General features: G+C 56.5%; 2 protein-coding genes across 8 annotated transcripts in view; both read left to right on the top strand.

Moving 5' to 3' along the window:
- Nucleotides 1-2610, top strand: part of MED12 (mediator complex subunit 12) — a 35173-nt gene extending 32563 nt beyond the window's left edge. For all 4 annotated transcript variants that reach the window (XM_071442586.1, XM_071442585.1, XM_071442583.1 and 1 more), the window contains 2 exons: nucleotides 83-164; nucleotides 2178-2610. In XM_071442586.1, coding sequence (XP_071298687.1) covers nucleotides 83-164; nucleotides 2178-2221 — 126 coding nt within the window. In that variant the 3' untranslated portion in view covers nucleotides 2222-2610. The remainder of the gene's footprint in view (nucleotides 1-82; nucleotides 165-2177) is intronic.
- Nucleotides 2611-6815: 4205 nt separating this feature from the next.
- NLGN3 (neuroligin 3) overlaps nucleotides 6816-26242 on the top strand; it is a 40013-nt gene continuing 20586 nt past the window's right edge. For all 4 annotated transcript variants that reach the window (XM_071442602.1, XM_071442604.1, XM_071442603.1 and 1 more), the window contains exons 1-2: nucleotides 6816-6962; nucleotides 24914-25653. In XM_071442602.1, coding sequence (XP_071298703.1) covers nucleotides 25176-25653 — 478 coding nt within the window. In that variant the 5' untranslated portion in view covers nucleotides 6816-6962; nucleotides 24914-25175. The remainder of the gene's footprint in view (nucleotides 6963-24913; nucleotides 25654-26242) is intronic.

Here is a 26242-nt window from a genome sequence, read left to right on the forward strand (position 1 = left end):
TTCCCTGAGCTTCCCAGGGCCTGTGTGAATGCTGAGCCTGCCAGCAGGTGCTGTGGCTATAACTGTGTTTCTCTCTTTACAGTTCCAGCGCCAGGGCCTTCAGCAGACACAGCAGCAGCAGCAAACAGCTGCTCTGGTTCGACAGCTTCAGCAGCAGCTTTCCAGTAAGCCTGAGTGTTCTTGATCCTGTTGCTAGTCTCCTCCCTGCTGTTTTCTATTGCAGGTACTCTGGGTGTAGAGAAGCGAGCCTGAGCCAGACTGTCTGTCTGAGGACATAAATTATGCTGGCAGGGAGGTGGCATCAGAACTTAGAGCTACCAGCCCAAGGGGGCACAGCAGCAGGGAGGGCAGTGCTTGCCAGGTTGTGAACAACCTTCCAGACCTTCCTCCTGCTGCCTGCAGAGGGACAAGGGAGCTGAGCCTTTGTAGGGATTGCCACACAGCTTTCCTGAAGGGATCCAGTGTGCAGCGTTAAAATCATCTGAGGGTATTTTCTCTGCTGCAGGTGACCTCTGAGGGGCACAGGGAGGCTGTAATTCTGGAGCAGTCACTTGGTAGATGACCCAGAGACACTGTGGTCGTGTTGTGAGCCAGACAAGACTTCTTGGAGGCAGGAGGAGTACTCTAGAAAGTGTAGCTGCACACTTGCTGTGTTTGTGGTGGTCACAGCAGGGTAATGGCATAGATGTTTTTCAGTCTGGCACTGTATTCCTATAATCTGTATTGAATTACTGGCTGGAGGATGACAATACAGAATTCAGGTTCTATGCTGTTCCCTTCTGAATTGCCTGCTGTCATTGTCTTTTCTCACCGTACTGGCTTTTCTGCTGTAAAAATGGCAGAAATGCTATGAAAATGCTCAGAAATGGACAGCACAGTTGATAGGTTTTTTGTTTTATTTTGCACTGAGAGTGAGACTGTGCCAGATCTGGTAATGTGTGGAGTGGGGGACTTGAAAACTGTGCTTCCCTGATGGAAAATTCTTAGTCCTTGTGGCCAAAAACCTCCCCAAACCAGGTTTTAATGTGCTGAGCTTCCCATTAGCTGGATTCACAAATGATAAGTCTGTGCCAAAGGATCTCAGCTGGGACATTCAAATATAGGAAGACCTTGTATAAGAATCTGAATACAGCAAAAGAGCCATATTTTTGTAGCCTTTCTGTACAGCAAATGGAACTGTTGTATCTGCAGTAGATGTGTGGGTCCCATGCAGCCTTGTGTCAGGATTCAGCTTCCATGCTGCCTCCTTGGCTTTGCATCACTTCCCCCTGGAAGCATCTGGAGTTCTCATTTGTAGTGTCAGGGATGGAGTGGAAAGCAGGAAAGTAAACCAAGACCAGCCTGCACAGGAGGGGGACAAGGGTGTTCTGGGCCCAGGATATGCCTTAGGAGGCTCCAGGGTATCCCTGAATGTCCAGAAGAGTTGAGAAGGTAGCAGGCCAGCCAGGTTACACTCAGCTCCTTTTACTTTAGTGGCTTAGGGTTACACATGCTGATGTTTATGTTCAGGAAAAAGGACAACATAATTTTATGTATCAGACAATACTCAAATATACTGGGAACACTGTAAATCACAAAACAGCAGTCCCAGCAGTTTGGAAGTTCATGAGGTTCTTGAATGTAACTTTACCATGTTTCCTGCCTTTGTGCCATCTGGAATTCCTTTGAGCCTGTATGGAGATACTGACAGGAAGCCAGGGATATTTTCTCAGAAATCTTTGGTTTCTGGGAGTGCTTTAGGATGAGTGACACTAGCTAGCTCAGCAGCTTGTATGGCTGCAGAAATTGTCTCATTTTATAGAGCTGACTTTCTTTCAAAATCAGAAATAATGAATCCATAAACACATCTTCCCAGCTGCTTGCCACCTTTCAGGGCATTGTTATGGTCCTCCAATTCCACCATGAGGGATGGAGAGATTTTCCCTGGAAACTTCAGGATCAGGACTAGAATATATCTCTCTCTTCCTGAAAGAATGTGGGATCCTGGCTGTGCTGCTGCTCAAAGGCTCAAGCAGCTCTGCAGCACAGGGAGTACCACACTGGTTATATTTTATACTGGTTATATTTTCCTTCTCATGGCCTGTGACACTCCTCATACTGCCCTGGTGATGTGGGGAGGGGAATCTCTTTTCTGAACTAGACCTTGTGACTGTTTAACTCTGTCTTGACCTCAACAGATACACAGACACAGCAGAACAACAACCCATTTGGACGCTACTGACCTGTGGCACTTCAGCCTGATGCAGGAGGGAGACATCACTGTGGATGGATACAGCCTCTTCAGCCTGGCCCACTCTCTGGGGCAGCCCCCACCCTGTGTCCTTGTGTCCCCCAGTGCTGCTGCTGTCTGTCCCACAGGGAGATGCCAGGAGGAGCATTTTATTGTACAGAGAAAGTGTTTTTACTATCCAATTTCTACAAATGTTTATGGAGATCCCTTGTGGCTGATAGTCTCCCTTCCCACTTTGGTTTCAGTTTTTACTCAGTTTTTAGTATTTTTGTTAAAATAATGATTAAGACATTGTAAAATTTTGTACTTTATTTATACCAGATGAACTCCATACTGCAGACATTCTCGGATGAATACAGAGAGCTTACTTTGCAAACTGAGTGTGTATTCAGAGCCTGCCTTTCCTCCTCAGCACTCCTCCCAGTACAGCCCAGCAGCACCCTCCACACATGGTCTTCATCTCTTCCTCAATAGAACTAATGTCTGCATTTTTAGCTTTTGTGAAGGCTAAACAATTTCGTTTGGGAAGGAAAGCTCTTCCCTGTTTATTTCATAAGCTGGTGTTCACACACTTGCAAAGGTTTGTGCAAGCTTTGTAGGATTTTTATGTTGATTAAGGGCTTTACTGGTAGTCCTGTTGCATGTTCCACCAGGACACTGGTATAAAATGAAGAGGGACTTCTATTGCAGGGTAATTCTGAGCTCTAACCAGCCCAGCTTCCCCCACCACAGCACTTACAGAGATGCTCAAGCTCCTTATCTCTGCAGTCTAGGAGGAGCTGCAGACGGAGTGCGCTCACAGTGCTGCTTCTTGCTTCTCACCACAGCAAGGTCTGGCTGATAAGCACCAAGGTTCCTTTGTTAGCTCCTTCCTGACAGCCAGGGTGCTTTCTCTGCATGGGAAATGTGCATTCTGAACTTGTGCCCTGCTTAGTGCAGCCTGCTGGCATGAGCTCTGATCTTGGTGCTTGCTACTCCTGCTGTCTGTTGAAGCTGGAAGCCACCAGCACCTCTCTTCTCTCTAGATTCTTCCTCAGCAGTTGGACCTGTGATCCCTGTGGTAGCTTTGCTTTACCAGCCTCGTCCTTCTGTCCCATCTGTGTGGGATAGGGTGAGGCCACAAGGACTCAGCAAGGAGCTACAGCTGATCTTCATCTGAGGGCAAATACTTCTGGAGGGTGGGCCACTGCATGAAGGCAAGCTCAGGGCACTATGAGGGCTGGCAGTGCTCCTTGTCCTTGTTGATGGGCTGGTGTCTGCTGTCCCAAGAACTTTCCCTATCCTCAGTGGGAGCACAGGTGAAGCTGCTCTCTGCTGTCTGGGGCTTGCTTAGCACTACACCCTCTCTGCCCTGCTTGTCCCCAAACACCTGCACCTATGCCAGGTTCTTGCCATGTGGCTGCAGGACCATTGGAAGGTGTTGCTGGCCAGGCCTGATGGAGGGAACTGTTGTTCATGAGGACAGGGGCTTGCTGCCTCTGTGCATCCCTGCTTATCCCCCTCCATGTGGATCAGCCTGAGCCGCCTTCATCTTCCCCCAGCCCCCAGGCTGCCCTGGCCGGGGACTCTGCTTGCCGGCAGCCCGTGCTGGGTGGCCCCGAGCTGGAAGCTGTGTCAGGCCACCCCTGCCCGGCGGGAGCCGTGGCTGCGGCAGGAGCGCTGTTTCCCTCATGCTGCCGGGGCGCGGAGGGGCCGCTGCCCGGGGACACTGGGCGCTGTCCCTGCCCACAACGTGCCCCAGTTCCTGGTGTGCACGGTCATGGCCGACACCCCCTCCTCTGCCGGCCTGGGCGGCAGCTGAGCCTGCGCCAAGCGGCATCTTGGATGCTCCTTCTGCATCGCTGCCGCGCCGGAGGTGGGAGGGGGCGGCTCTGCAGCAGCCGGAGCGGGCCGGGAGCAGCACGGCCTGGGGGCCCGACAGGGGTGCGGGGTGGGTGGCCTTGCACGGCAGCTGTGGTGACACGGCAGTGCTGCAGTGCCACAACACCGAGCCGGGTGCTGAGCTGGGGTGTCAGATCCCCCCATCAGAGCTGCTGCTGCTGTGGGCGCTGATGGGGGGAATCTGGCACCCCAGGAGCCACCCTGCCCTCCGGGGGGAAAGGGGATGACTTGTCCCTTCCAGGGTCTGCTGCTCGGGACCCTTTATTGCACGGCCCAGCAACAGGGCTGGCCCTGCTCTTCCTCTGGCAAAAGGCTTCCCCCAGCTGTGTCAGCTGCTTGGCAGCCCAGGCCTGTGTGGGATGAGCAGCACTCCAGAGCTCTGCTGTGGTGACAGACGCCGGGCTGCCACAGTGTCCAAGATCCCACACAACCCTCGGTGGCTGCCCAGAGATTCCCAGTGGGTGCAGGAGGTTCCAGGGGGCCGTGGGGAGCGGTGCAGGAGCTGGCCACAGCACACAGGGCTGTGTGGGGAGCTGTGCTGTGCCTGGCCTGGCTGCGTGCCTTGCAGCTGCTGTGCTGCACATTAGCACTGAGCCGCGGCCGTTTTAAGCAGGGCTGACAGCTTCCAGCCCTTCTGCTCCTTCTCCGAGTCGTGGCTAAACGCTGCTTGTGACAGAGCCAGAGGCAACCGGGGGCATTTTCATACACACTGCCCATTGAGCAGTGCACACAGCTGCCCTGCTGCGGCCACCAGCGCAGGGAGGGGGCGGTGCGGGGTGTGCCTGTTTGATGCTGGGCTCCCTCAAGGCGATGCTACACGGGCTGTGCCCAGCAGCTGAGGAGAAGCCCGAGATCGAAACAAATCTTGATGCATTGTGGGGGATGGATGGGCTGAAGAGGCTCTGCCCTACACACCCACCCCACCCAGCAGCCTGGCATGCAGGGTCCCCATGGACCATAGCCTGGGCAAAGGTGGCTTGTCAGGCACTGTCAGAACTGGTGTTGTGCAAAAAAATCGATCACTGCTCAGTCAAGCAACTGAAGCTGGGCGTGGAGCAGCTGTGTGAGTACCCAGCTCTCCTGCAGGCACCACTGCAGCTGTGCTCCAAGATCCCATCCTGGACTGGATGGGATCCCATCGGGTTTTGTTGGGCAGTGGGACCCAGGCAGCTATGCCTGATACCCTGCCTGCCGCAGGGCAGCTCAGCATCGGTCTGGGGCCCCCTTCAAGATGCTGCTCAGAGCCAATGAGCCCTGGTAAGCACAGGGCAGGGTTGTGCAGCCATCCCAGGCAGTGCTGGACCATGTTGCCTGCTCAACGGCATTGTGGGCGGCAGCTTGCAGCTCACCCTCTATGCATTTTACATATATATATATATATATATATATATATAATAGGGTGAACTATATCGGTATGCCCTATATACATCCTGTGTGTAACAGGCCAGCAACAAAATCAGTCAAGCTGCTGACCACCCATAAGCAGTCCCTGAGAGAGGTAGCAGGGCAGGAGAAGCAGGAAAGCTCTGCCCTGCCCTGCAGCAGCAGCTGGAAGGAACTGGGGCAGGTGAAGCCCAACCTGCACTGGGGTGCAGGGATCTCTCTGCCACTGCACATTCACAGACTCAGTGCAGGTGGCAGAGGTGTGTGGGAGAGATGAAATTAATTGCTGCCCTTCAGATTCTGCCATGCAAACATCTTAAACAGGAAACAGTGCCTGCTCTATGGAGGCATCGCAGCTGATGCTACCTTGGCAATGGCAGAGGGAGGCAGCAATCAGATACATCCATCAAGACCCAAATCCATGCCCTGCTTCAAATGATTTCTGTAATCCCATCAGGCAAGACTGAAACATTGCTATGGGCAGCGGCAGGCTGTAGGAGAGGCGGCTCCTGCCAGGAGGCCATGAGTGGGAGGAGAAAATACCCCCATGCTGGGAGGGGGAATGACAGAGGTGCTGGGTCTCGCTGCGCGGTGCTGCTGGGAGCCTTTGGGTGGCTGCTGAGACTGAAGCCCGGTGCGTGGCAGGGCTGGGCCGGGCCCCAAGGCTGAGGCTGGGATGGGGCACCCCGCACTGAGCACCTGCTGAATGCTCCCCAGACCCGCTGGGCACTGCGGGGCAGTGCGAGAGGCGGGGACCGCTCCCCCGGCTGTGGGGAATGTGCCGGGGCTGAAGGGTGCTCCAGCTGCCGTGAGGTGTGCCGGGGCAGCACACCGGGGTGCGAAGGGACCCTTGCAGCGTGGCTGGGGCACGCACAGGCTGCAGTGGGGCAGGGTTCTGTGTGCGCAGGACAGTGCAGGGTGCCCGGGGCCGTGCCGGGATGCCCCCACAGATGGGGTCGTTCACTGGGGCGGTGCGGGGTGCCCCGGGCTGTGCAGATGTCCCGGTCGGGAATGCGGGGGTGACCCGCTCCGCCCAGGGCCGATGGCAGAGCGGTGCCGGTGCCGTGAGCAGGGCAGGTCTGGGGGGCCTGGGGGACACGGGGGTGCAGGTGCGGCTGCTGCCGGTACCCGGAGGGCGCGGTCCCGGTCTGCGCGGCGCTCGGCGGGCGCGGCATCCCCTCGGCGCGGGGATCGGGGCGGTGCGGGTGCCGGGCCGTGAGGTACCGGGCCCGGCTGGCGGGGCCGCGGGATGTCCGATCGGGGCGGTCGCGGTGCCGGTGCCGGTGGCGGGCGGCGGTGGCGGGCAGGGCGGCGGCAATGAAGGGGTGCAGCGGAGCGGCCCCTCCCCAGCCCGCCTCCGCCGTGCACGCGCCGCGCGCTCCCGGTGCGGGGTCGGGCCGGACTGAGCGGAGCGCGGGGCAGCCGCCGCCGCCACCGGCATGGCCCAGCCGCGCCGCCGCCCCCGACGGTGAGTGCGCCCGCCCCGCCCCGCCCCGCACGGACCGGCACGGCACGGCCCGCGGCCGCTCGCGATGGGGAGGGCGGCCGGACGGCACCGGACCGGCCCCGCGGCGCGGGGCTGGGGGTGGCCGCCGCTCCGGCCGTGGGGCTCTCGGGGCGCGGGGTGGTCCCGGTTCGGGTCGCGGTCCCGGAGCCGGGCGTCGGAGCGGGGCGCGGCGGGGCAGGGGTTAACGGGTGGGGCCGAGCGCGGCGGCGGCGGGTAACGGCGAGGGTTAACGGGGCCGGATGAGCGGCCGCGGCGAGCCGGCGGGTTGCCATGGCGACGTGCTGAAAGGGGGATTGTGCGCCCGCCTCAGCTGCGCGGCCCGCATCCCGGCCCCCGCCCCGCATCCGCCGGGCACCGCTCGGCCCGGCCCGGCACACCCGGCACGGAGCGGGCAGCGCGGCTCGCTGGGCTGGAGCGCCTCACTCCAGGGAATTGGGATCCTCCCCGGGGCTCTGGGGTGCGGTGTGGGTACTGGGGGTGAATTATTTGGGGTGCAGGGATGCTCCTCGTGCTGACAGGCATGAGGCTGCTGGTGTGAGCATCCCTGGGTCAAGGGCAGGCAGGAGATCCCCTTGGCTCAGTTTATTTGGCATAGCATTAGGAATGACATTAGCCATTGGGCTCCTGGAGTGGAAGGACATTCCCTGTTTCCCTCTTGGTCCAGGGACCTCATTGGAGGCAGGCTTGCTGTCAAACAGCTGGCCATACTCATCCCTGAGCGGGGCAGCAGGCCAGATGTCCATTCATCCATCCAGCCATCCGTCCCTGAGCGGGATGCTGAGTGCAGGGGCTGTGGCTGGAGTTGGCACTGCTCACCTGAGCTTGACTCCCTCATGCTCAAAGCCACGGAGCAGGACAGGGTGGTGGGTGCTGGTCGCTTCTGGGGTCTGTCTGCATCCAGTACTGTCAGCAGCAAGGGAGAGAAATGCTAAGGGACCTGAGACCTTTGTCCAGCCAGTCAGTTTCTGGACCACACTCTCCCAAATAGTGACACCTCCTTATGCCTCTACCAGCAGCCTTTCCCAAGGCCACAGACCTCCCTTAGGGAGGTGGCTCTGACATGACATCCCTGAAAGGCTGGGATTTTCCTTCCATCCTTTGAGAGTGCCTCATCTGATGCTGCTGCTGGCTCAGCCCCAGGTGATGGCAGAGCCAGCTCCCCACAAGCCCCTGTGCTGGCCATAGTTTGTGTCAGCCTGCTGGGACCTTCCTTCCTCAGCAAACCAGGGTCCTCTGTGGAATTGGGAGCATCTACCAGCTGGGTAAGGAGTGGATGTGTCCTCAGAGAGGGAGCTGCTGGTTGACAAGGCAGGAGTCACTCTCAGCTCTGGGAAATGCCTGTGCCAGGCGTGCACCCCAGCACCCATGGCTGCACCTGCTGCAGGGCTGGGCACCCAGAGGTCCCCACTGGAACCAGAGCTCTGCCTGCTCTGCAGGCTGCAGGTGGCCGCCACCAGAGCTGGTGTCTGCAAAATGGTTAAAGGCTGACATTTAGAGGTCACACTTTTAGCACTGTGCATGTGTTTGCTTCATTTGCATTTGCAGTTAGCCGGGCTCGAGGCTTTGCCACTCGCATGTGCAGTTGCCATGGTTACGTGTGCAGTCGGGATGTGGAGTTTGGTTGGACACCTGCAAACACGCAGCTCTCAACCTCCAGAGCACCAGCAGAAGCTGCCAAGGTGCAGGGCAGCCCTTGGACGGGAGTGTGAGGGCCCTGCACAGCTCTGTGCTGAGGGAATGGGAGCTGCAGAGCCCGTCTTGGCAGGGTCTGCTTGGTGCTGCCTTGCACAGCCTCCAACTGCCCACACTCAACAGCAGTGAGCATCTAGGGCAGCCTTGTCAGAGAGGAGGATTGAGCCTGTGCCAAGGGGGTTGCCCTGCCCTTTTCATCTGGGGCTGTTTCTTTTCCAGAGCCCGTGTAGAGGCTTTTGTCCCAAGGGGCTGGAGGGAAGGTGCTCGAGAGCAGGGTGGTGAGGGCAGCCAGAACCTGGGAGTCATGAGTGGAGCTACTGAGCAGCTGCCCAGGGACAGGGGCCTGCCAAAGCCTCAGGAGGCAGCGTGAGAATTGGCAGGGCACTGTGCTGAGGCTCCAGATGTGGTGGCTGTGTCTGTCCTGGCTCTCTGTGGGGGCTGCTCTGGGTGCTTACATCCAGCACAGACAGGGATTTGTTCCAGGTGTCTTTTGATCAGGATCATGTCCGCGTGCAAAAGCAAGGAGGTGGTGATTGCCAAAATCCTCTGGCAGGTCCACGTTGGCCTTTGTGTCAAGGGAGGAGGTGTTTTAGGACAGCTGATAGGAAAGGGACCTTGAGGTCATCAAGTCTCTAAGCTCCATCTAAACAATTCCCGAACAGCATCAGCTCAGCCAGCTCCTAAACCCCCCCAGCCACAGCGAGTCTGCTGCCTCCCAGGCAATTTGCTGCCATCTTCCTGTATCCTTCCTTCTAGAAGCTATTTCTTTGCTGCAGGCAGGGGAGAAAGGAAGCTCTCTTGGCTGTCCAGGAGCTACCGTGGCCTCAGACAGAGCAGAGTGGAGGTGTCCCTGCTGCACTGGTGGCAGCTGGCGGGATCCAGTAACAGTAGAAGGGTGGAAGGATGGTGGGCAGTGGCAGGGATGGGGACATGGAGCGTGTGTCCGTGCAACAAGTTGTGGAGCTGCAGAGGAGCCTGTGGGATCTCAGAGCACAGAGAGGCTGTGTATCTGCCATCCTGGGGCTGTGCACCAAGTGCAGAGGGATGGGGCAGGGTCCTTGGCTCTGTCCTTGGAACTGCCGGCTCCCTGTGGATCCCAGACAGGGATTGCTCTGCTGGTGGTCTGTGGTTATTGGCTGCCACTGACAGTGCTTTGAAAGGCAGCCAAGGGTGTTGTGGAGGGGAGGTGGTCACAGGCAGCACAGGGCACCTCAGCAGCAGGAGGCAGGTTGGATTCAGGTTGGATCCTGGTACCAGGGCACTCAGGGAGAGCTGGGTCTGAGGCCTGAGCTGAGCTGAGCTGGGTGGTGCTGGATGGGGGGCTGAATGCTCTGGTGGTCTCCTACCGTGATACTCCCCAGAGCTGGGGGCAGGGAGCAGGCTGTGACCAGCACTGTGTGCTGCTGGCCTCAGCAGGATTCTGCTGTGGGTGTGAGGGGAATGAATAAATGGTCCTGCAATTGCCAGAGCTGCCAGTTTGAACCCACATCATTCAGACCCTGGAGCGAGTCTGACTGAGAGGAAATGGGGATGAAGAGGGAGCAGTGCAAAGACATGGGTGCTTCTGGCTGCAGCTGCCGGGTCCTGTCTGGTTTGTGTAGCTCCTGGAAGTTTTCCCTGGCTGGGAGGTTATGTGCAGTTTGGAGGTTTGTCTGGGCTCAGTAGTCAAGTGGCATTGCAGTCCATGATGAAACCTGTGCTCCTGCTAAGTCTTGAAGTTGTGTGTGGAAACTCTGCTCCTGCAGTGCATTCCTTTTGCCGTGTTGTCTGCCTGGCAGCAGGGACAGCACGTGGCAGGGGCTGTCTGTGGGCAGGATTTTGTGCTGGGGAGCGCTGTTTGGGGTGAGACCACCTTGGCAAGGAGCTCAGAGGGTTGTTGGGAAAGAAGCCTTGTTCCTGACACTGCAAAATGCAGAACAGAGGAGTAACATCTGTTATTTTCAAGCTGCATCTCAGTGCAAGCATATCCTGTAAGGTGCCTGGCAAGCAGAGTTGAAACTTTGCCTGGTGGCCAGATGCTCTGGCCGTGCCAGCAGAGCAGGTGGCAAAGTTTGGGAAAGGTTGCAGAGAGAGCATGTTACAGGGCTTGTACAGTGCACAAGCCTTGTTTGGGTCTGGGCCTGGGCTGCTGAGGGCAAGGATGGCTGGAAAAAGTTTGGTCAGGAGGCTTCTGAGATGGGCTTGGGGAGGGGACTGCTGAGAATGCCCTTTTGTGATGATCAGGGGCTGCAGGGACTTGGCCTTCATTCAGCATTGGTGCTGCTCTAAAGGAGTGGGAGAAGACTCCCAAGTCTGTAACGTGGCCAAAATGTCTGTGTGGCACTCCCTGGGGAGGTGGTCCTGTCCATGTGCTGCTGCTGGCCTCCAGTGCTACAGGAGCTGTGAAGGTGAATGTGTGAGTCCAACTCTCTTTATGTCTATTTTCTGCCCTCACATAACTCCAGGCACCACTGAGCAACTTGAGGACTCGTGGGACAGTGATGGAGGGGAAGGGGACAGGGGTTGCTCTGTGTCTCTGTCTCTAGAGCTGCCCACGGGGAGCTCAGGAGAGATGTGTGGGTGTTGAGATCATTGTGGAGTCAAATGCCTGGAAGTTGCAGCAGAGTTGGTCAGAGGTCTGGTGGCCTCTCTGCAAAAAAAAAAAAGGGCTAAATAAGGCAGGGTTCTTCAGGCTGGAAAGGAAACAACAGAAGATGGATAAGATGTGTCTACAGGAGGCCAGGAGAGAAGCGATAGAGGTTAACTGTGCATTATTTATTTTCATACAAGTACAAGGTCACATCAAATTAAGCTCTCAGGAGGTGCCAAACAGGAGGAGAGGCATTGCCTCTTGCAGATGTGTTATCAAATCACAAAAGTCCTCAGGACAAGGTGTCATGAACAGCAAAACCTTGCATTAGTTTCAGGAGAAATGGGATGATATCAAGAAGGACAAGAGGTTCCCTCAGAACTAATAAATACACTGAGATCCACCTATGGCTTGGGCAGCTGCTGAGCTGGGAATTGCTTGTGCTTCTGACTGCTTGCAAGTACACAGAGCAAGGTGGACTTTTGGTCTGCTCTGTTATTTTCATAACATTCTGCCCCCCAGAGAGTGTGGAGCCAGGAGGGAGCACTGGGCTTTGGTGAAGAAGGATGGGTTTATCCCCACCCAGTTCTGTTGCTTGGCACAGGGTGGTGGATGCATGCTCAGTCCTGCTCCCTCACTGGAACTGTGGGATGCTTTCCCCACGTGGTGGAGGTGCACCTGCAGGGGGATACAGGACCTGTGCTGAGCACCAAGCCTTGGCTTCACAGGACCCTTTGCTGGAGACCTCCAACAGGCTGTTGTCCACTGATCAGGTGCTAATTCAGCTGGTTTGAAAATGAATGGCAATATCCCTTCCTGCCGTGTTCCCTGACAGTTCCGCTTCCTCTGGTTCCCTGGGCACAGGGACACGCTGGCAGCAGGGCTGGAGTCTCAGAGCTGTCCCAGTTCCCTGGTACTTGCTGCACATGATAGGCACTGTGAGATCACCAGGGATCTGATCTTCATCTCCCCCTCCTCCAATCCCCTGTTCCTGCCTGTTCTCATACACATCAGTGTCAGTTTTGTTCCTGGTTTTATCCTCAGATGAGAAAAGACTCATGTCCTGCTACCCATGAGGGTCCAGTTCAGCCTTACCTTGGGGAATGTGGGATGCCAGAAGGCTGTTCCCCAGCTCCTGAGCAGTCCAGAGGTCAACAGGGAGATGGAGCCTTGGCTTGGGAGCAGTTGGCTTCTTGTGGGAGAAGTGGACTCGGAGAGGAGGATGCAGGGATGAGCTGGGGGTCCAGCAGTCCCCTGTGGGGTTTGGCTGGCAGGCAGCAGTATGAGGTCGAGTGAGGCTCTAGCTTATGGAGAGGAGCACTGAGGGAAGTGTCCAGCCAGCAGCACAAAAGTGTCCTTGCAACCACAACCCAAAATTTCCCTTGGATTGCATCTGTCCTGTGCCACAAGAAAGAAACAATCTCTGTTCCTGTCCTGTCTTTTTGGTCTCTGTTGCCACTGGGGTCTCTGGATGAGAATCTGAGATTGCAGATTTGGGCAGGGAGCTGCTGTAAGAGAAGCCAATTGGTTTCCTACTCTTTGTAACCAAAAATTCCTCTTGTGTCCACCGGGATCAATGCTTCCAAGTGGCCATCTGCTGGGGCAGAGCTGTGCTCAGGGACCTCTGAGGAGCAGCAGGGAGCATGAGAGCTCTCTTGGCACTTGGACTTGACTTTCCTTGGCATTGTTGGTCCTTGCAGCACGCCTGTCTGTCCTGCTTCATTCTGGTCTGCTCCCTCTGGAGAGACAGGGCATCCCCAGGCTGCCTGATTTGCTCCGGTCCAGCTTATTTCTTAACACGAGGTGGTATTTGCAGTAAAACACATTAAAGGATTTTTTGCCAGAGGTTTTAGGCTTTCTGCTTTTTTGTGCTCGAAGATAGAAAATATGGGAAGATAAATTTACAAGGGAAAATAGAAAATACATTTTGAATTAAATTTGAATGGGTTTCCTTTCTAGCTGCTGGCTTGCCTGACCTACAGTCTCTAGTGAGCCCTGGCTGCATGAGCAGGACTTTGTGGAGCTGCAGGCTCCAGTCCAGGGTGCTTCCATGGTCTTCTGCTTAGTCACGCCAGCTTTGGGTTTGGTTTGGGAACAAGAGCAGCTGAGGGCCTTGTTGAGAGCAGGCTCCCCTGCTTCAGGAGGGTAGAGGCTGTCGTGGGCTTGGGCCGCACCATGGGCTGCACTTACACCTGGGCTCTCTGAGGTCCCTCTGAGGTGACAGACACCACCTCTGTCCGGGCTGCCAGCTGTGCACACAGCCCGTGCTGGTGGTGGTCCCTGGCTGTGACAACTGTATAAACTCCTTAGGTGCTTACTGGAGCACATACCAAATCTGTGCGTTTCCAGAATTCCTGGGAAAGCCTGTAGGGTTTCTGGGGAAACCAATAACTCCGGGATGGGCTTTTCTCGCGTTCAGCTGCAGATGGGCGGGTTTGGACGCCGCGTGTGCCAGCAGCACACGGGGATGGCCCTTGTGCCAGGGCTGCCCTCGGTGAGCCGGCGCTGCCGCCTGTGCCCTGCCCAGGAGCCGCTCCGGAGCTCCAGCCGCGCTCAGCAGCGGGGTGGGGCGGGCGGCAGGGCAGATGTGGAGAGGGGAGGGCGGCTTCTCCTGCACCTGTGCCTTCCTCTGAGCGTGCGGCTGTGAAATTCAATGTGTAGCCGAGTGGTGGCCGGTGAGGAGCCCAGGGCACGGTGTGTGCCGGAGCCGGGCGGTGTCGGGCCCGCATGCACGGCGTGTCCTGCCTGCCAGCTCTTGCGGAGGCTGACGTCAGCCCGGAGCAGCGGTGGCTGCTGCAGGATGTGCCGCCTTCAGCTGTGTCATCCTGGCTCTGCCTGTGCGGCCCCGGCTCCGCAGGAGCTCTGCCAGGAGGTGCTGCCCCGGGATGGTGTCCCCTGCCCCGGCATGGTGTCCCCTGCCCCAGGATGGTGTCCCCTGCCCCGGGATGCTGTCCCCTGCCCGGGGATGGTGTCCCCTGCCCGGGGATGGTGTCTCCTGCCCCGGGATGGTGTCCCCTGCCCTGGGATGGTGTCCCCTGCCCGGGGATGCTGTCCTCTGCCCCGGGGATGCTGTCCCCTGCCCCGGGATGGTGTCCCCTGCCCCGGGATGGCGTCCCCTGCCCGGGGATGGTGTCCCCTGCGCTGGAATGCTGTCCCCTGCCCCGGAATGGTGTCCCCTGCGCTGGGATGGTGTCCCCTGCCCCGGGATGGTGTCCCCTGCCCCGGGGATGGTGTCCCCTGCCCCGGGATGGTGTCCCCTGCCCCGGGGATGCTGTCCCCTGCCCCGGCATGGTGTCCCCTGCCCCGGGATGGTGTCCCCTGCCCCGGCATGGTGTCCCCTGCGCTGGGATGGTGTCCCCTGCCCCGGGATGCTGATCCCTTGCCCTGTGATGGTGTTCCCTGCCCCGGGATGGTGTCCCCTATGCTGCGATGGTGTCCCCTGCCCTGCGGGGGCGCACTGGGAGGGAAAGGGACCTGGTGGCCCCTGCAGGGACAGCTTGCAGGGTGGTGCTGTGGATGGAGGAGTCCATGGTGCTTCCAGCAGCAATGGCGTTTTCCCGCCCCCACATCTGGATCTTTCTGATGTTTCCAGTGAAAGCTGCTCGCTGGTGGGAGCAGAGGGAACGTGCATTACAGCATTAGCAAAGGCAGCTTGCACTGACCCATGCTCTGTCCTGCCTGTGCTTTGCTACCAGTGGTCACTGCTCCCCATCTCCTGCCCCAGGGCTGGGTATCCCACTCCCTGCTTCCCAGAGAGCAGCCCTCTGTTGTAATGAAGAGTGCAGTGCTCTGAGGAGGGGATCATCGTGGTCTCCCAGGCTAGCCACGGAGAGCTGGGACTAATTGTGCCCCCAGGCAAGCTGCAGTGTCATGGAGCACTGGGTCACTGCTGGTGCCCGTAGGCTCAAAGGGACGTTTGCAATATGGTCAGAAAATCACCTCTGGTCTTTGGTCAGGCCACTCACACTAACACAAAACTCAGCATCTGTAGAGTCCAGTGGGATGTGCTGGGGCACACAGTAGGGCAATGGGCTGGAGTTCACCTGGGGCATCTCTGGCACAGGACAGGACCTGCAGCTCTCCCAGCTGTGGGAAACTCGGGAGTATGGGGTGGCACAGCGCTGCACCCCAGCCTCTGGGCTCCTGTGTCTGTGCAGAGCCTCTCTGGTGTTCCACCTGGCCTTAGGTTCTGTTGTAGCAAGGTGGAGGTGGTGTGGACAATGAGCTCAAACATCTGGGACAGCTTTCCTGGGCAAAGAGCCTGCAGTGAGGAAACAATTTGGTGCTGGACTGCAATGCTTGGCCTTACCTGCACCCTGAGGGAGCACACGAGGCTCTGCTGCCTGCACTGTGACTCTCATGGTGGCTCTGTTGGGATGGCCCACACCACCCCTGGCACAGGGACAGGCTCTCCCCACTGACTTATCTTGCTCCACAGGCTTGGTGTTTCATGGTACAAGACAAGGTGGTGGTGACACATCATGCACAAAGATGGTTCCTGTACACTGCCTCATAACTTGTAACCTTATCTCTTCACTAGAAAACTCATTATGTCATGTTTCAGCTTCTGTGCCAAAGTTAGTTCCTGCTTGTCTCCAGCTATTTCCTTCATCTTTGTTCTTTGTCCTGGGTTTTATTACCTTTATCCCAGATTACTTCCATGACCTGTTTCACAATTCTGCCCTGCAAAACCTTTCTGAGCTGATAAAAAGTGGAGTGATGTTAGGCAGAAATGGTTGGTTGGGGCAGATGTTGGTAAAAGCAACAGTCCTTTACTGGCTCTGCTGCTGAAACCAGAGGCTCCAAAGCCACTGTGTGGATTTCAGCCCTTGATTAATGCATTTCGCTTCCTGCTTTCAGTCAGTAAAAATGAAACATTGACAACTTATTTTGGATGAAGCTGTTCCCATTCAGAACACTCTTGGATTTTGTTGCCCACCCTCCCTAATCACATTTGCAGGAAGTCCATGTATTTTAAGCTGCAGTCGGTTCCTCTCTGCCCAGCCCACCTCCTTACATTTATAGAGCCTCCCCCAGCCCACACTAGTCCATGGAAAGCATTGGCTGTGCTCACACTCGCCCTGCCTGCAGCCACTGGTGCTTTCTGAGCTTCCCTTGGGGCTGGTGTGAGATGTCTTGAGCTGTTCTAGCCCAGGTATGGGTAGGACATGGTGCACATTGCCTATGGCCCGTTCCTTCCTGTCCTTTGTATGGCTGGGTGCCCAGGAAGGAGCCTGAGAGGCTGGGTATGAGAGAGTTTTGGGCGAGGACATTGCCTCAGCAGCTTGGTTTCATACTTGCCTCTTAGTTTCAGGCATTTCAGAAATGGGGGTGTCACTGTGCCAGCCTCTTTGGGTCACCAAAGTCTCCTTTCTTTATTAGACTTCAAACCTGCTTTTGCTGACATAAGAAATACGAATGTGTTTGGACTTGGACTTTCAGAAGCTTATTGATGAGAACCTTGTGCTTGTGTAATTGTTCCCTAACACAGTTCAGTTATAATGATCCCTGTTAACTTTAAAAATGGCCCCTGTTAGCTGTGGTAGTTTCCAGGGCAATTATTTAGGAGAGGAAGCATCACTCTGGCAGATGTGAGGGGGATGGTGCTGAGCAGGTGGGATAATGTCAGTGTGTGGCTTCCTGAAGCTGGAGAAGGAAGTGAGGGAATGCTGCTGCTGGAGTCAGCTCTCTCTTCGCTGGGTGAGATTTGCACTTGGGCTGTTAGCTGTGGAGTGTTGATCACAGATTTGAGGGAGATTATATTGCCTTGGAGTAGGTGCCTGATGCTTGTTTGTGATGTGTGGGAGAGTGAGCAAGTTGTCTTGGCATGAACTCTGTGCTGGTGCCAAGGGCTTGCTGAAAGTAGATTGTCTGTCAGCTCACTCCTGAGTACTCGTCTGGAAATTCCAGGGCTCTGTGGATGCACTTCTGCATTGTCAGCCACCTGCCTGCACAAAGCCAGAGGTGGAGTAATCCTAATATTTATTTGTGGAGCACTGCTTGGAATGGAATGGAATGGAATGGAATGGAATGGAATAGAATAGAATAGAATAGAATAGAATAGAATAGAATAGAATAGAATAGAATAGAATAGAATAGAATAGAATAATTTCAGTTGGAAGTGACCTACAATAATCATCCAGCCCAGCTGCCTGGTCCACTCAGGGCTGACCCAAAATTAGACAAGTGGTTAAGGGCGTTGTCCAAATGCCTCTTAAACACTGACATGCTTGAGGTATCGACCTCCTCTCTAGGAAGGCTGTCCAGTGTTTGACCACCCTCTGGCTGGACAAATCCTTCCTAGCTCCCAGTGCAAACCTTCCCCGGCACAGCTTTGAGCCGATCCCTCGTGTGCTGTCGCTGGGTACCAGGGAGGAGAGCTCAGCGCCTCCCTCTGCACCTGGGGAAGCTGTCGGGAGCCCCGAGGTGTCCCCTGCGCGGTGCGGGGGCCGCGGGTGCGCGGTGCCGGTGCGGCGGGGCCGGGAGGTGCTGACGGGACAGCTCCCGCCGCTGCGGGCAGCTCCGGCCCCGCACGGGGCTCCGGGAGCCGCCCCGGCCCCGCCAGCCCGGCCCCCTCACCGGGACAGAGCGGTGCCACATCCCGGTGCTGCCGCCGCCGGGGCTCCGGGATCCTCGGGCTGAGCCCTCGCCGCTCGGGCGGGTTCAGCTGTGCTCGGGCAATGCCTCTCCTTGAGCTCTGCCCCCGCAGGTGAGTGTTTGTACATGGAAACTGCTAACAGCGAGGTGAGGGAAAGAAAAACTGCCACTGTGCCTTCATGCTGGGCTCAGGAAAGCCATAATGTGAGATAATCCAGATTATTTCTATCCAGAACGTGGCAATAAATAGCCTGCTTCCAGCAGCAGTCCCTGAGCCATGTGGGAACCCATCAGTGCACTGAGAGGCTGCTGTCACTGCCCTCTCCCTGTCCTGGCAGAGCCTTCTGCTCACAGAGCAGCTGTGGGCTGTGCCATGTGGCCCTGTCTTCTCAGCTTCCACCAGGCTCCTCGGAAGCAGTGAATGGGAAGGTCATTCAAAATCTAGACTAACTCAAGGTGAGCGTGTAGCCCACTCCAAAAAGCTCCAGGCTTCCCAGCACAGTTGTCCTTGGACTCTCTATAGTGGTCACCTTCTTCTTGCGTCAGCAGTATTGGGTGCTGACCCCAACACTGTCCCTGCTGCAGTGCTCACAGGCTGTCCTTCAGCAGCACCACCAGTCACAGCTCGGTGACACTGAGAAACCTCCTGCATTTTTGGAGCTCTTGATGCTAAACGAGAGCTGGAAATGATCCAGGTTGTCTCACCTGCTGGGCTGCGTGTCTTCTGGAGCCAGGCATCAAGCAGTGTGCTGACATTCAACACCAGAAGTGTCTGGAAAGGCTGAGATGTGGGCAAGGGAAAGGTCTGCTTTGCCCCTGGTGTCCTTCCCAAGGCTGGCTTGGCTCCTTCATGAAGAACTCATTAAAGGCTCTGGAGCCAATGGTGACAGGCCATATTGCAGCAGGAGGCCTTTGGCACCACGGCAGAAGTGGCTCTTGAAATTGTCTGTTTCTAGGGATTTTGAGTAACATTCTTCTGTTATGAATGGAAGCTCTCGAGGATCTTGGCATGTGTCTGGGAGTTGTCAAAGAGCTTCTGTCCCACATATGTTCTCGCAGCGTTGAGGAACTGAACTGACACTTCTCACGTGGTGCCTCATCCTCTCCCCAGGGCAAAGGATGTGCACTGGAGTGTCTCCTAGGCTGCTGATGTACAGCTTAAAATATTGGTGCTGCTGTGGGTAGGAGCTAGGACAGGCATAGGGACAGATCTTGGTGCAAATGAGGGTGGGGTTTGTAACTTTTCCTCCTGTCCCGTTGGGGTGACTGTGGTGCCTCCATAGGGGGCTGCAGATGTGCCTCAGGAGGAGAGTGAGCTGGGCAGCACTGGACTCTGGGAGAGGCCCCTGCAGAGTGGAGAATGGATGTTCTGGGCTCCATGGTGCTGGGAAGCCTCCTGAGTGCTCTGCTCTGCAGCCTAAATGCTGAAGGGTTCGTGGCCAGGGTGGCTGTGTATGCCCAGACAGTGACAAATGCTGAATGAATGAGGGCAGGGGCAGAGCTGCCAGCCAGGGCAATGAGAAATGTGGGAGACTGGGCTGGGGGGGCTGCTGGGACCCTGCTGCTCACTTGGTCCATCCATCTGCCCTTTGCAGATTGCCATGGAGTGCTTTAACTTTTCCTGGTGTACCCTTAACTTTTCTTTCTCAGTATGGATGTGTCTCCTACCTAGCACAAAAGGGCAGAGTGTTCTGAACTTTTTTGCAGTGGCCTTTGCATGTTATAAAACTGTGCCCTGTGACTTTTCTTGTCTAGACTAATCCCAATCTTCCAGACGTTTCTCCAAAGCTTTTTGATGATCTTGCTGGTCTCCCATGGCCTCTCTCAGTTAGTCCAAATCTTTTGGGGAATGAACTGGTTCTCTGGACAACAGTAAAATTACTTGGTGTGTCTTTATGAGCTGAAAGGAGAGTAATTACTTCATGTGTAAGCTGGCCTTTCACACATCCTGCTGTAGTTGCCTTTTTTTGTGGCAATGATATGCTGGCTCACGTTCAGTTTGTACTCACCTGTAGCCCTCATGACCCTTGTGGCAGAACTGCTGCTGTCTCTTCTTCTGTGGCCTCTTTGTGCAGTTGTTTTGCCTCCCAATGCCTTACAGTCCTGCCCATCATCTCCCAGCCCTTTTCCCAGTCTGTCAGGAGCATGTCAAACTCCCATCCTGGCCTCTGAAGTGCTGGGGTGTCACGTGCAGATTTTGAAATGTACTCTGCTCTGTCATTTAGGTCATTCATGGAAAAGCAGAGCGCAGCAGCAGGAGGGCAGACCTTTGTGAAACCCTACATGTCCCTTCCAGTGTAACTGTGAGCCATCTATCACTGTTCACCAGCTCTGTGATGGACCTGGGAAATGCCCCCACAGTGCTGTGGGACCTGGAAACCTCTGCCTGTGGCCTGGATGGGTAACCTGGGGTGGGACCTGCAGCCTTAGGGATGATCTTGAGGGATTGCACAAGCACATCAGTCCAGTTGTGCTGCAGCTTCTCTGCCCCCCAGGGTTTCCTGTGGCTTTCTGCAGTGTTGTAGGCAGGGTGGGATGGGGCTGGGTGAGAGCTGGCATTACTGCCCAGCAGAGGAGAGAAGATGCTAGGTGGGGAGCAGGTCTGGCAGGTGCTGCTGCCTGAGAGCTGAGCACCAGCCTGAGCTGGTGGAAAAATTTGGAGCTCAGCTGGAGAAAGGAAGGCAGAAGTTTCTCATGCTGCTTGCTGGGTGCATGTTTGTTCTGGGGTGCATGGGCTGGCTCTCAGCAGAGTACAGCAGGGTCAGATGGTGAGCAGAGCTGCACAAGGCACAGTGGCTGGAGGGTGCAATGGGACATCTTGTCTGCTGGCTGTTGGAAGGAGATCATCCATCCGTGCCAGCTGGGTGCTTTGAGGTCTCCATCTGTCCTGGCTCTGAACCTCATGGGACACAGAGCCACAACATGAGTGTGCTGAACTGGGGCTTGGTGCCCCAGGGCAGGAGGCTGGGCCCTGTGAAGGGTCCAACAAGAGAGCAGGCTGGCTGCTGGCATCTCCTCGGCTGCCTGCCAGGGGAGGTGTGGATCCGGCTTGTCTGGCTGGTGTGAGATGCCTGAATATGCATCTGCCAGAGAGGCTTCCAGAGGATCCCACCCGCCCAGGTTTCCATGGAGAGCGTCTCTTTGTTGAGGAGGAAGCGTCTGGCAGACAGTGTGGCCGTGGAAATACCTATAGAGCATTTGTTTTGCAAAGCACATGAATAACATCCCCACGAGCTAGCAGCCTCACTTCCTCTGCTCACCCACCAGCAGCCTGGCAGAGCGACCTGGGATGCCTGCAGTGTCTTTATGCTCCCAGTTTCTGACTGAGTGCCTGTGTGAGCATTCCCAGTTTGGCTGTGCCTGCCCAGCCCAGCCTGGTTTCATTTCTGGTTGGCAGGCACAGCTCCTGGCAGGCAGCAGCCCATCTTCGCTGGGGGACACGTTTGGCTTCCCTGCTGGAGGCAGCAGTGAGAGCGCTGTAGGCGGCAAAACTGGGAAAGTTTTGCTCCCACCTCCCATGGGATGTGAAGGGAATTGCTTCCCTGAACGAAGTGTCCTTTCTCTGGTCTCTCAGTTCCTTCTCATGCTTTGAAAGACCAAGAAGCTGAAGAGCTGTTGAGGCAGCAGGCAGCAATGCAAGGCACATGCAACATCCCACAGTGGAAGGGATTAAGCTTGGGTTTTTATGGCAGTCTGTCAGCATTAAATTAAGGCTAAATTCCCATCCTAAATGTTATGTTAACATGAAGTTACATCAGAAAGCACACAGCGCAGAACAGCAATATGAGGGTATCAGATGTGTTACAGGGGTATTGTAATTATCCCAAATCAGGCATTTGAAACCCAGGGAATTTCAGATATAGGGTTTGCATCGTCTTTTGGGTTTGTAATTGAAAAAATCCAAACATAGGAAGGCTTAGAAGCATGTCACTGAGATTGTTTGGGTGCCTTTATTCTGTGCTGTGGGGACATGTGCAGATGGAGGCAAAGAGTCTTTAAAAAATGATGGAACCAAATGTGGAATTACAAATGTTAAAACACCGTGAGCTGTATTTGAGTTTTAAGGCTTTGTGGCTCTCCAGAGTAACATTAGGGCTGCTGGGCCTTGACTGTGCATCTCCATATCTGGACATATTTGGCTATCACTTTTGCAGCTCACCTCTGTGCCTCGTATTTGTAAAGCTCGTAATTGGAGACAGTTTTTAGTCCTGTAGCATCATTTTGTTTAAGTTAAGAATGTGTACTTAATTCTATCTTACCTTAAGGGGTTTTTTTGTCTTCAGATTTCCTTGTTTTTTCAGATCTGGATGAGGATTAAACAAAAACCCAGAGGAATATCATCATAGCATAATTCTCAGGAGCTGTAGCAAGAAGCAGTTTTTGGCTGTGCTTTGTAAAGAGAGATTCCTCACTGTGTCAGGACAGGATGGTTACAGTGGGTGTGCGGAAGCTCCACGGATGCAAAGTGGGCTGTGAATTCAGCCCTGTGCCTGGTGTGCACAGCCCAGCTGGGCAGCTGTGTGGTGGCACTCCCTGGTGCCATGAAATTGCTTTCCTGGAGGAGTTGGTGGAGCAGCAGTGCCCATGGCAGCATGTGGCTGCAGCCATGAGGAAGCTCTGGAGCTGGGGAATCAGCTGGTGAACCACCCTGGCAGGGCTGTGGTGCTCCTGCAGACAGAAAATGATGACAGATCAGTTGAAATGGCTCTGCAGGGAGCACTGGATGCACTATCATAAAGACTGGAAGCTGCCTGTAGCTTCCAGTCATACAAATTAGATATGACAGTCATTAATAATTAGCTTTATCCTAACCTGTGGTACCTGAAGGAACCTAAGCAGAAGATTTACACTGGGCAGTTTGCCTTCCAGCAGCGTCAGGCAGAGTGATGGGTCTGAAGCACCTCTGAGATCCTGCTTGGGAGCACAGCTCTGGGGGGTCCAGGCCAGCCCTGCACCCCTGGGATGTGGCTGTCAGGCAAAGGTCAGCTCTCTGCTGAAGGAGGAGCATTGCGGCAAGGAATGTGAGATGAGTGATGGTTTTCTTCCAGAGCTGCAGGCAGAACAGGGCAGCCAAGGCACTGTGCTGCGGATGCAGCTCCAGCAGTGGTGGGCAGAGCTCAGCTTGGGGTCTCTGGGTGCCTCAGCTGTTTTCCTGGCCCTTGACTCAGCTTTTATTTCTCAGGCTTTGGCATCTGTTTGGGGGATAACGCAGCAGTGTCGTGCTCCTGCTGGGGTGTTTCTGTCACTGCCTGGGGGGGCAGGAGGAGGTGAAGGGGAGTGATGTGCAGAGTTGTACTGCCCTCCTTGTCTGGCATCACCTGCATTCCCTTGGCAGGCTCTGGAGAGGTGCCTGCACGCCCAGCCCTGCGAGGCCTTGCTGCTTGGGTGGGCTGAATGCAGTAACATGATTTTCTGAGATGAGTGTTTCTGTTTACTGTGTTACCCTGATTTCTGAGGCTGCCAAGTTCTTTGGGTGTATCAGGAGGGCAGGCACAGCATGGGCCCATTCCCTTAATGACCAGCAGTGAGTTGCCTGCACATGTGCAGTAGAGATTTGAGACACCTTCTGTGGGGGTTTTTGGTTGTGTTTTGTTTGGGTGGGGTATTTTTGTGGGTTTCTGTTTATCTGTCTGGGAGATTTGGAGGGGGGAGTTGGGTTTTTCTGGGTTGGTTTTTTTTTTTTTCGTGGTGGTGGGTTTTTTTTTCCTGCAGATTTTCCTCATTGGATGAGGTGTTCTCTATTTGTGGAATCCCTGCCCAACTGAACCTCCACCAGAGCTGCAAACTCCCATCTGCATACAGCCCTTATTTTGTGCTCCAATAATTTCTAGGCAACTCTGCTCCCCTCTGAGCCTGGGAGAGATCTGCCGGGTGGGCATGTCAGGATGCCCTGGGGCAGAGCGGAGGTGCCTCGCTCACTACCACCGCCGTCTCTCCCAGCGTGAGCCCATGTGGCTGAGACAGGACCAGCGAGCATCCCCCGAGCCACCGCCGCCTTCCCGCGGGGACCGGCTGCAGATCCGCCCACCGAGGAGCGGAGCGGCCGGGGCCGATGCTGCGGTGCGGGGAGCCCCGGGCCGGCTCCCCGTGCCCGGCGCCCCGGGAGCAGCGGGGCTGCGGGGGGAGCCCAGCGGGCGGCACTTACATAAGCCCGAAATGCGCCAGGCGGTGCTGGAAGGTGAAGGGCAGAGAGCTGAGGATCCACAGAGCCTCCAGCGAGGGCTCCCTGGCACAGGAGCTCTGCTCGCTGACACATCCGCGGGTCCCCATCTGCGGTGCCCTCCCTTCCCCGCGGGGGCTGCCACAGCTGCTCCTCCTGTGCTGCCAGCCCGGGCGGGACGGGGGAGCGCAGCTCTGCCTCCCGGGCCTGCCGGGGCACAGAGCGGCTGGCAGGGAGGGCAGATGCCCACAGGCGGCTGGCAGGGAGGGCAGATGATGCCCACAAGCAGGTGGGAAGGAGGGAGGGCACAAGTGCTCTGTCTGTTCACCTCCTGCCTGCCCAGCACCCGGGTCCTCCTGGGCTCTCCCTGCTTTGCCCAGTGGAGGGGGAAGCTGATGGGGACTGTGCTGGTGGGTGAGATGGGTGCCTGGCTAGGACGTGTGGGTCCTGTTTGCCCGTGTAGGCTGCCCCAACAGGGGAGCAGTGCTGTGCTGAAGGCCAGGCACGGAGCACAGGCAGCTCCAGCTCAGCCAGGAGAGGAGAGGTGCCAGGGGAATCTTGTGCAGGGGCTGTGCTTGGCACCAGTGGTGTCCAACGGGCTCCTTATGGGGAGGGACACAGCACTGTCAGCTTGTCTTGGCACCCAAACTCTGGGCAGCCCCTGAGCACTGGGAACAGGCTCTGCAGGCATGGGCAGACCATGTGTGTGTCTGCACATGCTCTGCTTGTTCTGCCCGCTTTTGCCTGCTCCCAGAGCCACCTGCCCGGCTGCTGGCAAAGCCAATGAGCACCCATGGGTGGGAGGCTCAGCCAGAGATCCTGGCTCCTTCTGCACTGCACGTCTTCAACTCTTCCAGAGCAAGTCTGCTGTTAATTCCCTCCATCTCTCCACAGTATCAGCAGTCACCTCCGGGCTGGGCGACTGGCAGGCAGGCAGCAGCAGGCAGCTGGGAGGCTGTGAGGAGCTGGTGCCACCTCTCCCTGAGTCCGTGCTCCCGACCACCCAGCAGAAGGCGTGGCTGGGCACCCCTGACTCCCATCTCTTCTGCTCCATCTGTTCCTGGTGGGCAAATTGGAGGCTTGGTGTGATGGGGCTGCTCTGAGACCTCGCCCCAGGAGCTTCAGGCCTGGATGTTGGTGCTGTTTCTCCCGGACAATGTGGCTGATACTCTGGAGAAGTCCTCTCTTCCCCCCTGTTCTCCAAGTGCCTGAGCTGGTGGCCAGCTGGGACCTGCGTCTCACCCTCTGGGTGCTGAGCTTTGCCTCGATGGTTGTGCAGATGGAGGGCCAGGTCTACTCGCCCACTGTCAACACGCACTATGGGAAGTTACGAGGGGTGCGCGTGCCGCTGCCCAGTGAGATCCTGGGGCCCGTGGACCAGTACCTGGGGGTTCCTTATGCCGCTCCCCCCGTCGGGGAGAAGAGATTCATGCCCCCCGAGCCACCACCATCCTGGTCGGGCATCAGGAACGCTACCCACTTCTCACCAGTCTGCCCCCAGAACATCCACAACGCCGTTCCCGAGATCATGCTGCCCATCTGGTTTACCTCCAACTTGGATATCGTGGCCACCTACATCCAGGACCCCAACGAGGACTGTCTGTACCTCAACATCTACATCCCCACGGAGGATGGTGAGTCCCCACTGGGGTGACCGCAGGAGAGCGAGGGGGGGGGTCATTCCACCCCTCCCCAGCAGTGGTTGGTCTCACCTGGGTGTTGTGTTTGAAGCATGTGGTTGTGGACCCCGCAGCATGCTGTCTGTTTGTGGAAAGCTTTCTCTGGCCACGCAGCTTGCCCTCTTGCCCTCAGCTGCCATCTCTGTCTCGCGTGCTCCTGCTCCTCCACGCCTCCCGGTCCCACCCCTCCACCTCCATGGCATCGTCACGGGTTCCTCCTCTCTTGTATTGCTAAATCTGAATCCGACTCTCTGACCGCAGATCCACAGAGTGACAAGCTGATTTGTGCTCCCCACAGGCGCCGAGTGCCAGGTTCTGTCTTGAGTTGGTTCGAGTTCGTCCTTCCTCCCTGCTTCCCACCCTCCCCAGGTCCATGCGCTAGTTGTGGGCGTGGGCTGCGGCTGGGAGGAACACTCTCTGCCTCTCCCTGGGAAGATGCTCCGGCAAGAAAGGGACCACAGAGCCCTTTTCTGGGCCCTGGTACGGCTGGGAGGTTGGGGTGCACCGGCAGACACATCGCTTGGCTGCTCCTCCGTGCGCGGTG

The sequence above is a fragment of the Agelaius tricolor genome, unplaced genomic scaffold (assembly GCF_023055355.1).
Source record: "Agelaius tricolor isolate 1412-34295 unplaced genomic scaffold, bAgeTri1.0.p SCAF_17, whole genome shotgun sequence".
In the NCBI taxonomy this organism is placed as follows: Eukaryota; Metazoa; Chordata; class Aves; order Passeriformes; family Icteridae; genus Agelaius; species Agelaius tricolor.